At 39.0% G+C, this 16,738-nt stretch overlaps 1 protein-coding gene across 1 annotated transcript; it reads right to left on the reverse strand.

Moving 5' to 3' along the window:
• Positions 1 to 22: 22 nt before the first annotated feature.
• On the reverse strand, positions 23 to 16,398 carry spef2 (sperm flagellar 2). The gene is made up of 39 exons (XM_042420456.1): positions 16,181 to 16,398; positions 15,622 to 15,724; positions 15,216 to 15,468; positions 14,750 to 14,920; positions 14,320 to 14,466; positions 13,931 to 14,007; positions 13,571 to 13,784; positions 13,145 to 13,333; positions 12,042 to 12,229; positions 10,850 to 11,027; positions 10,348 to 10,570; positions 10,107 to 10,180; positions 9,882 to 9,948; positions 9,676 to 9,710; positions 9,369 to 9,472; positions 8,942 to 9,189; positions 8,715 to 8,784; positions 8,457 to 8,611; positions 8,097 to 8,303; positions 7,545 to 7,678; positions 7,082 to 7,209; positions 6,373 to 6,511; positions 6,121 to 6,258; positions 5,722 to 5,867; positions 5,535 to 5,603; positions 5,301 to 5,382; positions 4,929 to 4,988; positions 4,703 to 4,838; positions 4,169 to 4,294; positions 3,826 to 3,964; positions 3,512 to 3,584; positions 3,153 to 3,309; positions 2,959 to 3,065; positions 2,306 to 2,488; positions 1,914 to 2,006; positions 1,363 to 1,533; positions 921 to 1,136; positions 617 to 739; positions 23 to 287 (listed from the first exon to the last, which is right to left on the reverse strand). Exons 1-39 carry the CDS (start codon positions 16,236 to 16,238, stop codon positions 222 to 224), a joined length of 5,247 nt encoding a protein of 1,748 aa, XP_042276390.1. The 5' UTR covers positions 16,239 to 16,398; the 3' UTR covers positions 23 to 221.
• Positions 16,399 to 16,738: the final 340 nt, after the last annotated feature.

Here is a 16,738-nt window from a genome sequence, read left to right on the forward strand (position 1 = left end):
AAGTTATAGAAATTGAGACAAGTTAAGGCCACACCTAGTGCCATAGCTGCAAATTTACTGATTCAATACTGGAGTAATCAATTAACCTGAGATTAAACATTTCAAACACGTAATCAGAATATTTCAAAACACAGAATGGATCATATTTTTCATTTCCTGAGTCAAAGAGTTCTTCATGACGTAGACAGCAGTATGTATATGTACTGGATACGTCTTATCATTTAGGAAACGTTCAAGCTGTTAGCTTCTCCTTCATCCTGCTGGGCCAGCAGCACTCTATGAATATCCTGAGAGAGAGCAAAAGAGAGAAACAGAGAGACAGATATTTTGGAATGAAAATAAAAGTTGAAAATGACAAAGAAAGGGTAACAAATGGTGGTGTTGGGATAAGAAATGGAGGTGACAAAATACCTAAATAAATGTCTTCAATTTCCAAAGTAATAGCAGTAGCTTTAAAAATAAAAAATGGGTATGGTCAGTGCATGTGATGATGGACAGTCTGGATGCTGAGTATGTGTGACTAATCACAGCGGCTGTGATACGCTGTATAGCCTCATCTAACAGACACTGCAGCAGGCACTACAGATGAAAAGCATGAGTCTCGACAGGGACTTACTATGAGCCGGTAGTGCACTGAGCTCTCCATCAGGCTTTGGGTCAAAGGATGCAGAGAGAAAACTGAGAAGGGGACACGGTCCTCAGGCCTACACCCAAGCTCTGTGAATATATGCACCAGGTGCTGGAGGGCAAGATATAGAGAGCAATACCATGAGGGGAGGGTTTTATTTTATCAAAACATCTAATTTATTTTATCCTCACTATCATTATTCTTTTTTTATTGTAAATGTATTTTTCCTTCATACATTCAATAATTCTTTTATTTCCTTAAAAACACAGTTTGGTCCTCCATAGTGCCATACCTCAGTGTGCTCCTCCTGACTCATGCAGCCTGGAGGAAGGGCGTTGTCGTCTTTCATTTTAGTAACTCTGTGGCAGATGACAGCAAGAAGAGCAGGGATGGACACTTGCTGCTCTCCCAACAAACTGCTTGATGCACACGGAGTCTCTTCTTTCTTGTATTCTCCGTCAGGCTCTGAGAAGCTGAACTCTGTAGCCTCTTCTATACTGGGCATAGACTGTAGACACAACAATGTAGGGATATTGTTTATGGATAGTAGTTTGTAGGACTGAAGAGAGACATTAACACTCACATGTTACATTACATTTCATTACTTTACTGCTTTAATGTAAAGCATACTGAGTTTTATTCCAAAACAAAAGATCAACCATTTGAAAAACCTCACGCATGCTCTTACAAAATCATTCTTGGCATAACTTTTCTGTGTACATTCATTTTTTCACCTTGACAAGATGGCTGGATGATGGGTGCTTGAGATGTTGTCCCATCACTACACTAAGTGCTCTGATGAACCCCTGTTTCGGGTTAGGATCAGCTGCAAAGTACTGCAGCATTGACACGTAGTCCAGACGAGGTGGAGAGAAAGAGTGGTCTGCAAACAACTGGAAAAAGAACTAAGAAGGAAAAACCAACACAAATGTTGTTTAATATGATTTTTTGCTTGCAGAGCAGTTCATTTGGACACACAGTAGATAATAAACTTTGAGCTTTATATCCAAGATTATTCAACAGATGGATGAAGTGTTGACCGTATGCTTTGTGAATTTGTATTTCGAAACTAAATTCCTTTTACAATAAGATATCATTGGAAATGGATACTATAAAAGTCCTTTTATAGTAATAGTTTGAAAAGTTGGGCAATGCTCCAATGTTTTTTCACTCCTTTGTTTATTCATTTTATGTCTTTTATGTTGCTTGTGACCACTTGAATTTAATAAAAAATAAAAGTTTACCTTGACTTTGAATTCAGTTGTCAGGCATTCCAGGTACTTACTTTGCATAAGTTAGCCAGACGGTCATAAGGTGGAGGCTCAGAGGGATCCTCAGGGACGGGCTGAACACTCTCACTGGAAAACCACAACTCTGTCTGGTGATGAAGGGGGAAAAATGAACACCTAAACCATCTCTTTTCACGTACAGCATAATACAGTTTTTAAAGTATGTTTTAGATTCTTATGCAGTATTTATTCTATATACTGTATACTATACTGTATTAATTAAGTGTGGAGTCACTGTGACATGAATCCAGGTGTGCTTATAGAAAGTGAATCTCACTATACATTAATGCCACAAGAGCAAAGAGGGGCTGAGGGTGGATGTGGACTATACATTCATAGTGTGTATCTCTCTTTGGTCTCACCTTGTGTGTTTGCATGTGAAACTAACCTGTTGGTACTGTTCTTCGTTGATATAGCCTGTGTCACCCTTATCCGCTGACTTGAAACGTTGTAGCACTACCAGCAGCTGTGTTAAGGAGGGAAATGGCCAAGGGAGGGCAGCACTGAGCAGGAACCGATGCCAGTCTATCAGCTCATACTCATCCGATAGCAGAGATGCTATCTCCATCAACTACAGACAGGAGAGGAAAGGACAGTTCTCGGGTAGATTCTGCCATGTGTTTCTCTTTGTATCTCACAGGATCGGTGTTTAGACTATGCATGAAACCAGACAGTATGGTGCTATTTGATTATGGAGTTAATGGGTCTTAAAATGTTTTTTCAAATCTTGCTTTAACCAGCCTATGACAACAAGCAAAGCCCCTCACATGAAAAATGTCCTCAAGACTGCATAGCAGGTTCAGTTACACATGTTTTACACCTATTGGATATCACAAGAACTGTATAGCTGACTAACTGGCTAACTAACCTAACTTCTTATGTCTCACCTATATATGACAGTAATGTAGACACACCTTACTACAAAACAGACTTTTTTGGTGTAAATAATTTTCTGGTGAAAAACATTTTAGTACCAGTTTTATTTTTTTTTCACCCAACTTAGTGTTTTTAGTCTGTGAAATATGTGACCTTGAAGAGTACCTGTGTTTCATTCATGTTGATCCAGGGCTCAGGCACTGTGTTTCTGCCCATGTTAACAGAGATTATGTCCTTCAGCAAACTGGAGAACTCAGAACTGGACATGAAGCCTGACAGACAGAAAAGAGGGAAAATAATTGGTGGATGAATAAATGGATAGACCCTAACACACCTCAACTTGTCTCCCCTGTATGTACCTGATGGAGCCATGTTGCATAGATGTTGGTAGAGTGACTCCAGCTGAATGATGGTCAGAGTGGACCGCATGGGTTTCTCCAGAGGAGGTGGACGAGGAGGGGGAGGAACGCTGGCCACAAAGTGGCAGTCTCCATTCAAATAGAAGTCAGTGCATTCCTGGAGAAGCAAATATGAGGAATCTTAAAAAGGAAAGGCTGAAGTAAAAAAGGTTCTGGGCCATTGTCAAATGTCACAGTCTGGAGGAACAATTCAAATTTCATCCTACAGCAGCAACCATGTAATTATAAATCTTGGGTATATGGAAAAGTGTCCAACATAAAAAAACCCAACAAGTTTAACAGTTTAAGACATTACCTACCAACACTAGCTCATCCTGCAGCTTAGCACCAGACTCTATGTGGTGGCGTACCACTTCTGCTAGTTGGTCAATACTAGAAAAAGGAGAGACATGCATAAAAAGTCAGACATGTTTTATATGTATAATTCTTGACGAACAAATCCTCTGACCAGCCTTACACATGTTGATCATGGCTCATTCCAAATCAAGAGTAAAATCTACATGTCTTTACAAGCATTATGCACATTGCGCTATGAAATAAATCATAGCACATCAGCAGCACAATCAACCTTTCTTCACCACAATAATGCAACAGAGCAACACTCACACCATACCTCTTCATTTCTGCAAGATAATGTGCTTCTAACCACTTCTCCATGCTGCTAAAGGTCTGTTCTGCTCTACTTTGCAGGGACTGCAGCAACACTAACCCACGGCCTTTCACCAGCGCAATGCGTACTTTTACTGCATGCTCTGGAAAACACACACGTACACAAACAGTGCAACACAAATATATAAGCATGTTGACTATGAACCCACATGCATGCATGTATCCTTCACATGATACTTTTCAGAAAACAGAGCCACTTATTAATGTAATAATTTGACAATGTTAATATGATGATGAAATATGGCATAAAGAACCTACTGCATCTCTTCATGTGTATGTGAGCATACCTTCGTGATTCAGTGCAGCAGCATATTCTTTCTGTATTTTGCTTCTGACTTCTTGATAATGAGTCTTCTCTGAGTTTTTTTCATCAGACGGTACAGGGCTGGGTGCAGGGGGAGGGGATGGTGGACCTGGGGAGAAGAGTTAGGGAGGAAGATAATGATGCAGAAGAGCTCCTTGATATTTATAAGACTGATAAATGTATTTGATTTATATATTTAAAAATACATATATCACATAGGCTTGAAATATACATTAATCTCTACATAATCCACTTGGAGTCCTTTTTTGAAATCTTATATTCACCTCACAATTTGTTGGGGTCACAGGCCAAAAAAAGAGAAGAAAGGCTGATCTAAAGAGTAAAAATTATAGTAGTATTTATGCTCTTTTGGGTAAATTTAGTGATACAAAAAGGACAAAAGACAAGATTACAGCAACACATAGCACATGCTCGAAAGTACCTCTCAATAGTTTTCTATAGTTCTCTAATAGTACTTTATATATAATAATACAATAGTACTCTACTATAGACATGCCTTTCTGTTTTTTTGATGACTGAGTCCTTTTATTCTTTTTGTTTGCACTTGCAGAGTCTTTCTCCCTCTCCTTCTCTTGCGGTTTCTCCCTCTGTTCTTTTGCCTCCATGTCCCTCAGATGGGCCTCTGCTGACACCTGCACACATGTATAACCCAAACATGTCAGGAACGTTAAAAATGCCTCCATAGTATGCTCATGCACACACTCTCACACACAGAGCATTACCAATTTGCTGATGGCTGTGAGTGCCTCCCCGTGGTCGGAGATCAGTTTCTCATGAAGTGACTAGAGAAAACAAAAGGGTCAAAATGTGTTACTGCTACAACTGTACATCAGCACGTCACAATATTTTAATTATTTTTGTGTTGGAACGTCATTACAAACTACATTAACATTAAATAAGAACGACCAAAGAGGTTTATTTCTTCAACAAGAATAAGTATGTGTATAATGTAGTAGAATCTAAATCAACGGAGATAAACAAAGATAGCAATTACATAATATATATAGAAGTAGGTTATGAGTAGATTCTTAAGTAACAAACACTATTACAGACATAGTGCATAAAGAGGGGCGTGAAATCTGGTTTAAAATGACCTTGGCAGGTTCTCTCTGACCCTGGCTGTTCGTCTTGGAGGCCACTCCTGAAGAGTCAGGATGTCTGGGGAGGAGGGGAATACTGAAGAAAAGGAGGAAATAGTTTATGTGTGTGCATTTGTTTTTGCCACAGAGTATTTGGACTGTGAGAATATGACAACATTCATTAAATCTTTGAAACAGACTGAAGAAAACATTAAGCAATCATTGCGTGTGATAGTGCTCCTCGCTTACAATTTAGTTTTCTTCTTCTCCCCTCCTTCATCCCTCTGACTACACACATTTGTGGCCGCTGGCTCAGTACTGTTGAGACAAAATCATTCTGTCACTTTCTGCACTTATTTTCCCTAACTATCTTGTAATTTCATTGTATTATCTTGTATCAAAATGGTTAGTTTGCTATGAATACTGTGATTCTTGCCTTTCTTCCTCATCCATCATTTCTGGGATGTCCAGTAGGGGGATACAGACAAAGTTGGAGGGAAGCGCAGGCAGCACCTGTCTGTACATGCTCAGATAGTAGACCCTGAGAATACAGAGTGTGTCCTGGAAACGGTTCAACTCCACCTATACAACATAAACAATTCAAGATAACAGTTTTGCCAAAAAACAAACTGAAAAGATACATAGAAGAGGCGCTCAATACACCTATACAACATAAATACAAAGAGGACAGAAAACAGTGATGGAAGAGGTACGTTCAGAGGGGTGTAATAGTTAATTAATAAACTACAGTTAATAAACTACAGAATAGAAGTGACCCCATAAAATTGTTTTTTTTTGTTCAGCCAAATGGCTAAATAGAAAACAAAAATTTTACCTGCATGAGTGTAGAGTGGTGGTTGATTAGGACCGCTGTGTGATCCTCCAACCAGCCATCATCCGTGAGCAAAGCCTTCTCTTGTTCATCCTCCTCTTTACGCTTGTCACTAATGTCCCACAAACGTTCCCGCAGGTCCTGCAAACACATCAGAACACCTTTAATGTTTCATATTTTCATTCTTTTTTTACACTACTCTCAAGATCAGAGTAAGTAAAATCTGTATTGTAATATATTATGATTTTTTCTTACATCCAGTCGCTGATGTAGCTCCGCTTTGGTATCCTCGTCTTCTCTCATATCACCAGGTATTTTGTTGAAGTCCTTCTGCCACTGAGACACTAATTCCTGCTTCAGGTCAGGACGCCCCAAGTAATGCTTGTACTCCTCTCTGTAGAGACAGTATTTTAAAACAATTTAGGTTCAAAAACAACCTCCTGCCTGAGGTAAAAGGAAACCAGATAATACTTAGTAAAATGTAACATTAATCAAATATAATTTTGTAATAATTTTCTATTTACATTAATTTTCTCTTTCTTTGTCAGAGATGTCTGTCAAAAGACCTATAGTAAGAACATTTTGGTTACACATTGCTGTATTCAAAGGTAAGAATAACTGTGACAATCTACATCTAATAGATGCTGACAATAATTTGGTTCAGTGACTGGTATTGTAATTGCAGCTATGACAAAATGTAGTATTAATAAGTTAAAAAAGTATCAACTGAGGTGACACTGTAAGTCTTACAGGGTATAGCTGTTTTGCAACAGTAGTTTTAAATGTTATCAGATACATAGATGTAAGAGTGCTTGAAAAGACATGTCAAAACAGACAATTATGCATCTTATAGTGATCAAATATAAAAATGTGGACAGAGACAGAAATATGTCCATTATGGAAATGTTAAAATATAGACTATGTGAAATAAACCAAGTTCAGACTTGAAGGCTGGGCAAAATACCTGATGTTGAATAGGTGATGATTAATAAGAGTGTGTTCTGAGCGCAGCGCCTGCATCACTGCCCTTATGTTGCTCACATAAGAGTCACATACTGCATCCCAATGGGAGCACAGGTACTCTGGAATTTCCTGGGGATAGAGATAGACAGGGGAAAAGATGAACAAAGTGGAGTGTGTGGGGGACTAAAAGAAAAAACAGGCATAGTGTAATGGAACAGATTTCACAAAGATGTCTGATGACATGTATTTTCATGTAATTGAAAACAGACTCTGAAAGCCAGTGATGGTAGGAAACCACAAGCCCACAGGCTAAATCATGTTAGAGTGCCATCTTGTGGTTACCCCTCCCGGTGAGTGCATCTGAATGTTATGCGTCATTGATAAAATTAGATTCTACAAGGGAGATTAGTGGGCACTTCCAACTCTGCTAAGCAACACAAGCATAGATAGAAGTTGTATCCTACTTGGGGCAGAGGTTCATCCACATAGACCCAACTGGATGAACCTGGACAGGGAGAGGCACACTCAAGTGGGTTCTTGGGGACTCCCTGAGAGTCCTCATTGGTCAATGAGCAAGATGATGCCTTCCTTGACTGACCTATTGATTACCCAGAGAAAAAGTATATTAATCATCACTATTATAAGGTTAAATTAATCATATTCACTGAAAGTTAATGAGATATAAATACCTATCATAGTATCATATTAATTTACTGAGATGAATAAGAGATAATGGCTGTACTTTCAGACTGATTAAAAATCAACAAACAACCTTAAAATAGAGATTGGTTGATGATATTGCAGACTTTTTCCAAATATTCAATCAAATATCAGTTTGGTACCTTCAAAATATAAAATGTGTCTATATTCCACAAAGTCATTATCAGTAAAGAAACACTTCATGTTCCTAGTGAGTGGATATTATTTCTAAATGATCTCTTCCAAGTCGAATTTCTTATGTGACTTGAAGTCATTTAAAAGAAACTGTGCAATCCACAAACTATTGATCAAATCACCTCTTGGGGAATGTGTGTTGGATTTGGAAATTGATGTCACACTTTCATCTTTTTGCTCGTTAAGGCTGATATTGGACTCTGTGGGGCCCGGGTCTTGGTCTGTGAGGGCCGGAGCTTGGTCTACAGGTGCAGGTGTGGCAGAAGAGGATTCTTGAGTTTTTCCACTGTCCAACACTTCATCATCCTCAACAGAGGGATTGCCAAGAGCTGATGAGGCAGTAAGTTGGAATATTGTGAGAAAACGGTGCTTGTTCCAGGGGAAGAGTTTTTATCTATTGTACACTATATATCATACAGAAACAGACAAAAAAAAGTAGTATGAGTCTACTAACACTCTCTACTAAAATGATAACCAGTTACCTTCCTGTGTTTGCATCATAACTTGCTGAAGGACAGAGTCCACCCTCTTGTAAAGCTCCTCTTCCTCTACATCTGCATCAACGTGAACCAAAATGTTTTGCTTCCTGCCAAACCATTCCTCTAGTTTGGTCCAGGTGTCCTGAAAAGCTGCGATCCTTGAGGTGGGAAAAGGATGATTGACATTATATACAGGGTCATGCATTATTAGTAAAGTATTCACTCCAATTTTTCTGTCCATTTGATTCTTTTTTTTCTTACCTGTTTGGAATCTGTGCCAGAAATAAGTTATTTTCTGTAGAGGTTGTAGCAGCAGCAGCAGTATCAGTACCTGCACCAGTTTTGGGAGCAAGAGTAGCATACACACACAAACACACAATTTACATGTAAATGATCACCTGTGTATGTATACGTGCACACATCATCTTACAGAAAATGATTGGCGGCACACTGATACATTGCATTAATCGGCAACCACTGTAATATACCCGTCTGATTGACAGCCCGCCTGACAACGCACTCATCAGGAATATCCAGCAGTACAACCAGGTCCAGTGCAGGAGCTGGTGGTGGTGGCGGTGTGGGTGGATTAGGATCAATAGCAAGGTTTGTCCTGCTGCTCACAACTTCATTCCCTACATCCACAGACCCACCAAGGGCTTTCTCTAGCAGATAGGCCTGGGTGATGTCCACTGGAAATCCATCCAGGACCCAACCTGACCCAGCTGGAATCTGCCTGGTGAGGACATAAATATTTCACAGGCTTTTGTTTGTTTTTCTGCTCAATCAATTACATATTTTTATTTAATAGATTGTAATTCTCTTTGTTTTGTCCTCACTGTATATAAAAGTAAGATTCTATCACTGAGGATATAAAATGGACAATCCTACATACAATATGATACAGGAACTTACCTGATAGCCTCCACTATAATGTCCACCACTAGCTCATTAGGGATGGCACTGCCTTTCCTGAGCTCATTTTCTGCAGCTCCTCCATGCATGGCCCGGACAGAAAGCTGGGATAGTGGCACATGTAAGCACTTACGATGAAAATGGATCAATCAATCAACCTTCATTATTTGTTCCTTCATTATTTCTTAAATATCTTACATGTCATTATTTTAATTAGGTTGGTTAGTTTGGATAAAGGTTGCATTATGTGTGAGTAAATGCAAAATAGTCAGAAAATCACAAATGCATACAAACAGCTCTTTCTTACCTTAGTGTTGCTACTTTCCTCTTGGGTGTCAAGATCTGAAAAACAATGAAAATATCCTGACACATGCGATCAAATAAAACACTCATTCATGTGAAATACTTAATATGCAGTGCATTTCTATTACAAGAAAATAAACATACTGTAGTATGTAGAATAAACAGTAAAGAATAAGAGACAATAGAAACATGCTGACTTCAGTAACCCACCAGATTTCAGTGATGTGGAGGATGTGAGCAATTGATCATTGTCTTCCTTTCCCCTCTGCTCTGTGACCTGTAAATGTGTTTTAATAACATGCAATGTTTAGGAGCATTAATGACCTTTTAACCTTTATGGCTCTAAAAAATCCTCTTAAGGCAAAATAAGGTGACTACTTAAATAAAAATTCAAACACGTGAAGTTACAATACTGTTAAACTGTTTCTGACTAACCTCCTCTCCATTCTGGTAAGCAGTCAGTGCCTCCTCAATCAGTGTGTCAGCTGATAAGACATAGATGCCATGGGCTAAAGCAAAAAAACACATACACACACTCAGAAACAAATTAACCATAAAATCTCATTTCACATCTGTTTTTCCCAACAAATAAAGCAAATATAACTAAGAGTTCTGACTTTGTGTTTGTAGGTATGTGTGTATACATGCATCTCTGTTTGGATTGCATGTCACGTACCTTCAGCAATCTTGGCTAGGCAGGTGGTCTTGCCAGAGCAAAACTTGCCCAGGACACAGGCTTTGAGCATGAAGTTAGGAAATGACGGTGTGGAGGGTTCCTCGATGGTTGGATGGACAATGTTCCTCAGCCGCAGGACAACATGTCCGAGAATCTTGTTGTTGGTTAGGGGTAAATTGGTCTCCCCTGCTTCTTCTGGCCATGCCCACTCACCTACCATGTTCTGACAAACAGAACACACAACTAAGACAAAGAGGATCTTCAGCATCAAGTTCAGGGCTTCAGTTCATGGATAATTCAAACTTAAATGTCAAAAAATGTTGCTTGGTTTGCTTTCCACAATTATGATCATACCTGAAACTGCTAGTGAAATCACCACTCACCTTGAGGTTTGACTAACAAGCTATTCAGTCAAGAATCCACACACACAAGGTATGTGCAAATGTGCAAGCATACATACAGACATAAGATAAACACACTGCACATTTCATTTCAAACTCACAGTGTATTCATCATAGTCCTGGTCGTTGAGTATCTCCTGCTTCTTAATCTCTACAGGGTCTGGTGGGGAAGAGAACTCAAACCCTGGCTGCTGGCCCTCCAAACTTATCGGCTGATAGAGAGGCATACCATTGAACAGCAATTCCTTCCATTCTTTCATCAGCTTCTCTGGAATCAGACTGGACACGACACAGCAGAACATTTGAAAGGAGGCAAAGCTGGATTGTAATGGAACACAGGGTTTTACTGACAGAGACAACTAACTTCCAAATGTCCTTTTAAACGTATTCAAAATAAATGTGATTGCTATTTTGATGGGACCTAAAACTTAATTGTATATTAACATGGTTAATCTAACCATGAGTAGAAGAGCTGATTAAGTGGATACAAACATAAAAAACTTGGCCAGCAGGATAAATATATGTACTGTATCTTCATGTGGTACGGACTATAGTGCAGGGTTTTGTGGGCATGTGTATATTTGTGGCAATGATGTATCTGATCATGAGAAGAGGCAGACAGAGCGTTGAAATCACCTGGTTTTATTTTACCACCCATCAGATGTAGAAGAATGTTTTCCATAATAGTAGTTTTTTTGACCCACATCTGAATTAGCAGTGGATCCCAATACTTCAGTTGTCAAACAGAGACTTCAGTTTGTCAATATTGTCCTAAAATACCTTTTTAAATGTGTTTTTCTGGTAGAAAGACAGAAACATAGAAAGCTGCGCATATTTCCTACTGTTGTGTCTAGCCTTATGCACTTAATTTTACCCACCGTGTCTCTGTGTCTATCTCTTTTAAACATATGCATGTTTCTGAATCTATGTTTTTAAATACATTTTTAAAATTTTAAAATATTTTTTATATTATATTATGCTCTTTAATGTGATGTTTGTTCAAGCATAAATATTAAATCTGCAAAAATATGACATAGCAGAGGCCTTATCCAATCATTTTGTCTCTCTCACATATCACAAAGTGGCCAGAGTTGTGCTTTAAAACTACATTTTAACTCTTGAAATGAGACGGTTAACTGACTTTTGCAATATATTTTTGATAATAATACTTACACAATAGAACACATTTGGAATGTGCATATATTCATTATTCAACTAACCGAGAGGTCAGTTTGGTAATCTTAAGGCCAGGTACCATATGCATGGTTTAGTGAAAGAAACTGTGTTACATACTTCCCAGTGAGCAGTCGATATTCTCCAACCTTGGTGGCCAAGTCCACTATCTGCTCCAAAATCTCCTTGCAGCTTTTAAAGTGCTTCTTGTATCTGCTCTGAGCACGCTCAGCAGCAATCCTGTTACAGAATTCAAGCTCCTTTCTGATCTCGTCTGCATGGTCCAACTTAACCTGCTGAGCCAGAGCCTAAACCAGACCCCAGTCAGAGAGATGGAATGAGTGTAAATGGCATGACATAAATGTCTGGACTAGGCACCACTGTTGTGAGTAATTAAGGAAGATAGAAGATGTTACATGGGTCATTTATTGTGCAAAAGACATAAATTGGTGGGTTTTGGAGGAAAAAAAGCCTTGAAGAGACACAAAATAATAAACGTCAGTTTTTGTAGTCGGTAGATAAGTGATATTGTAGGTTGCAGAAAAAAAGACAGGAGGACTTTATCATTGTTACCTACTGTATAGACACAACTTCTCTAAAATGATGTTTCAGGATTATGCTTCTTACTTTGCCAATAGACACTCTGTCAATGATACTCATTGAGGCTCATGTATATTTAATCATATGATTTTTTCCCTAAATAGTCTCCTAAAAAATATGTTTTCATTTTTTATAGTAAATGCCAAATTGCAGAAACTGCAGAATCTGAGACTTAATCACAAAGCAATCTGTTCTGGGAATTCCTTATGAATTATATTAGTAACAGTTCCTCTGCACCATGACCACACCATAAGCTAAACTACAACATACCCCATATTTAACACTGAAACCATGATGGACCATGATAGATATCCGATATTTATTCAGGTGTCTCATACTGTCCGTCTCTCTAAATCAGTCATCTACAGTATAAGTGTAATCACCTGAAGGACACAACAGATAAACATATTTGTTTATGTCCTGATTCATATAGACTTTCTTCACCATATACCTATCCCTCTAAAGTCTATCTCTTCATAATACCAAACACTATGTTGATACAATACAACCTACCAGTCCATCCTTCTCTCTCTCTATGACACCACTCACACCATCACTGATACAGTCTAATACAAAGTGACAATAGAGAGGATTATTCTTCTTCCGTTCTCATCCTATCTCACCGCCTCCCTCTCCAGAGCTTCCTGGAAGTCCTTCTCTCTCCGCTGCTGGTACTGCTGCTCTCTGAACAGGCGGTTCTCCCGGATCACCTCTTTCAGTTTGCGGACCTGGAGGAGCTGCACTGCCAAACGCTGCTCTTGCTGAGTCTGACGTGTCAGACGCTTCACCAGCTGCTCCTCTCGTCTTGCTTCCTGCAGGGGAGGGCAGAGGTAACTGATTAGTTGATCGACTTTGGGTTAAAAATGACATGTCAAAAATGTGTGCTGGCAAAGACAAAAGATGTGTTAGATTTATTTTAAACCTGTTTTGCAAAACTAAATGATAATTATAGATTCCTCAGGGGAAAAAAATATTGCATTGAATGATGTCTCATGTCTTCTGAGTGAGTATTTATGTCTGTTAACATTAGATATATTAACATTTCTCACCTCTCGAGCTTCGTGTGACTTGAGCTGTTCCACCAGGAATCTGTCTCGTCTTTTCTCTCTCTGCTCACAAGCTACAGCATTCTCCTGCAACCTCTGGCGGATCTCCTGAATGTACTTGCTATTGGATTGTAGTATCACCTTAGTTTCACTTCCAGAAACGTCACAGCCCTGACTGTTGCCACCATGAGGAAAATCTCCAGTGAATGGCTGACCACTAGTGAATTGAAAAGGTTTAAATCACATTTAAGTCATTGTGCTAAATAACTCAGGTTGCAATATAACTCCATTAATACAAACATTTATATAACATACACTACATGAATACAATCTTTATTTTGAGAATGTTTATTTTTCTCTCACCTTGAAGAGGAAACGAAACCAGAAGTAACCAGTTTCTTTCTGTTTCTCTCAAACTGGGCTATTTCAGACTGGACCGTCTACATGGACAAAATAGACAGAAATTGCAATAGTACCAGAAGGACAAAGAAACCCATGTCAATTCTTTGTTTTCAATTGGACAAATGTGTAACAAATGTGCAACAAATGTGCTGTGAGAACTCGTGGTATGACAACAGCTTTACAGACTGAAATTCCCAATATGAAAAATCCCAAGGAAAATATTGACAGGAAAAGTGAACATGAAACACTCTCCCTACAACTGTGCGGCTGACTCTGCTCGGAAAGGCCAAAAATAAAATTCCCAGCATGGATTAACAACAAATCACATCATTATTTTATCTGGCTTTGACCTGCGCATGTTGTTCTCGGCGTCGCTGCTGCTGTTGCCTCTTCTTTAGGTTGATCAGTGAAGTGTAGGGAGGTGGCTTTGGCACCCGGACAATACTGGCCTGGTTACGAGTCATGATGTCATTGTGCTTTTGACGACACACCCGCAGCTGCAACATACACAGTTCCCCATGGTTAATACTGTCAGCGGTGTGAGCTTTCCTTTATTCATCGAGCAGCTAAGGTTGGTTAAGTGAATGAAGATAGGGAAAAACCTGTCTGGCAGCAGTTGAATTGTAGGTGTGAAACTGAGACAGAATATGTAAAAAAAATCATGTTGATAAAGATGTAAACTTTAGGCAACCTTAATATCATAAGTTCTGACCTTATTTTAAGTGAATACAGGTAAATTGTATTACAATGCTGTATTTTACTTTCCAAGGGCTTCAGTACCTTCTCAGTATTCTTCATTCTCTTCTCATCTTGGACTTTGAGTTGTCTCTTCTGCTGGACTGGCTGCGACAGTGAAGACATGTGGTTCCATTGCAGGCATTTCTCCTCATAGTGCTGGGAAATTTTCTGCAGCTTGAGCTCTGCATCACGTTTTACCACATCTTGCAGCCGCTATATAAAAAGATAGATAGTAAGATGCTTCAAATGAGATGTTTCTGGTAGATATTGATGTTACAATAAACTAATAATGTGAACTTCAAACATAAATAAATAATGAAAGGCTTAAAGACTAAAAGGCTGTCAGAGTTGCCATACTTCACCATACAGTTTTTCAGTATTAGTACAGAACAAGATGACTTATCTCTTCCTACAGAACAAAACTACAACTATAGAACAGTCTGTCGCCCAAAGAAATTGGCCCCCTAACCACATGCACACACATACTTCATAGTACAGCCTCCCTTACATCAGAATAGATTTCATGCTCTATTTTGTGCAGGCTAGCATTGGCTGCAGGCTGCATAATTTCCATCACTGTCCCGCTGATTTCTGCTTTCTTCTTCTTTTCTAGTGAGACAAAGAGCTGGTAAAGGAGGTGTGTGGCAACCCCTTGCTTCTCCTGCATCAGTCCCTGGGCTGTGGTCGCATCAAAGGAGATCCCCAACAAATGGAGAGTAGGCTCAAGGCGGGTACAATTATTCAGTTTGGAGATGGAGGTGCTACGGGAAAAGGTGTGATTACAATGAATCATTATGTACAATTCAAATGAGCTGGAGATGTTACACAATAGTCAGCTATTAATAGTCAGATATCACAAATTATTTGGTTTTGAGATGAAGCAATACGCTGGAGAGAGAGGGAGGGCCACTCACTCTTTCTTCAGAAACATATTGAAATCGTTCTGTAACTGATATTTATGCAGAACCTCCCCGATTAGGTAACCACTCGAGAAATCCTTGGCAAAGGTCTTTGGCTCTGTAAAGATAAACATGCAATCATTTTCATTTTCATTTAACTGGAAATCTGTAGCATGTAGCATGATATATGAAAATGTTGTACAACTTAAAAACTGTTGGACAACAATTATCAAATATATTTAAAATGACCAGTTTGAGTACGTGTTTTGACAATTCAGGTTGTAACGTAACGGTTTTTCCAGGTTTTAAAAAACCCCAATAAAAAAACGTTGGTCCATTTTTTACATTTAAAATGCTCATAACATCTCCCAATATTCCTTGCCCTTGTTAATAAATGTTTGTTTATTCACTTTGATAGCTTCTAAAATAGCTCTTCCATTGCTAGCTTTGTAAATTCACATAACTTACCTTTTCGTGTACCAAAGAACAGTTAGGTTTGCTAAACCACCGTATTAGCGTTAGCATAATTTAGCTCGCAGGTAGCTAGGTTAGACGTAACTTTACTCACACTTACCAACAGCTTTTGACAGCCGGAGTTCCTCATTCAGCCACTTGCACAATATATCCGACATCTTCTTTTTTTAAAGTTCAACTCATACAATATGGTACCAGTTAATTTTCATGTTGCTAAGTGATAGTATGACTCTTTATCTCGCTAATAACGGCTAAAAAAACAGACAAGGGCGGAGGAGATCCCAGCGGTGCGTCGTTGCCATGGTGACACGTCAACAGGGGTTGCCCAGCGCTCTTAAAGAGGACCCTCGTGGGAGCAGGCGGGGACAGCTGGCCCTGGATCAGTTCTCATGTCATACACCCATATGAAAACAAGGTTGTATTGGCAACAAACTGATCCAGAACCTGTACAATTTAACGCTTAAGAATGTCAACAGGGACGACTGTATTTTTAGAAACACTTGACTGAACCATACTCCACTAATTAGAGAGAGAAAGAAAAGAATGACTTATATTTACTGGACTGAAAAAGTGACTTGTCACAAATGTTGAGCACATTGACACTGGCAGCTGACGACTGACGGTTAAATTTCTGTGGAGATGTTAGGCCTAAATGTGT

This window comes from Thunnus maccoyii, chromosome 9 (assembly GCF_910596095.1).
Source record: "Thunnus maccoyii chromosome 9, fThuMac1.1, whole genome shotgun sequence".
Lineage (NCBI taxonomy): Eukaryota > Metazoa > Chordata > Actinopteri > Scombriformes > Scombridae > Thunnus > Thunnus maccoyii.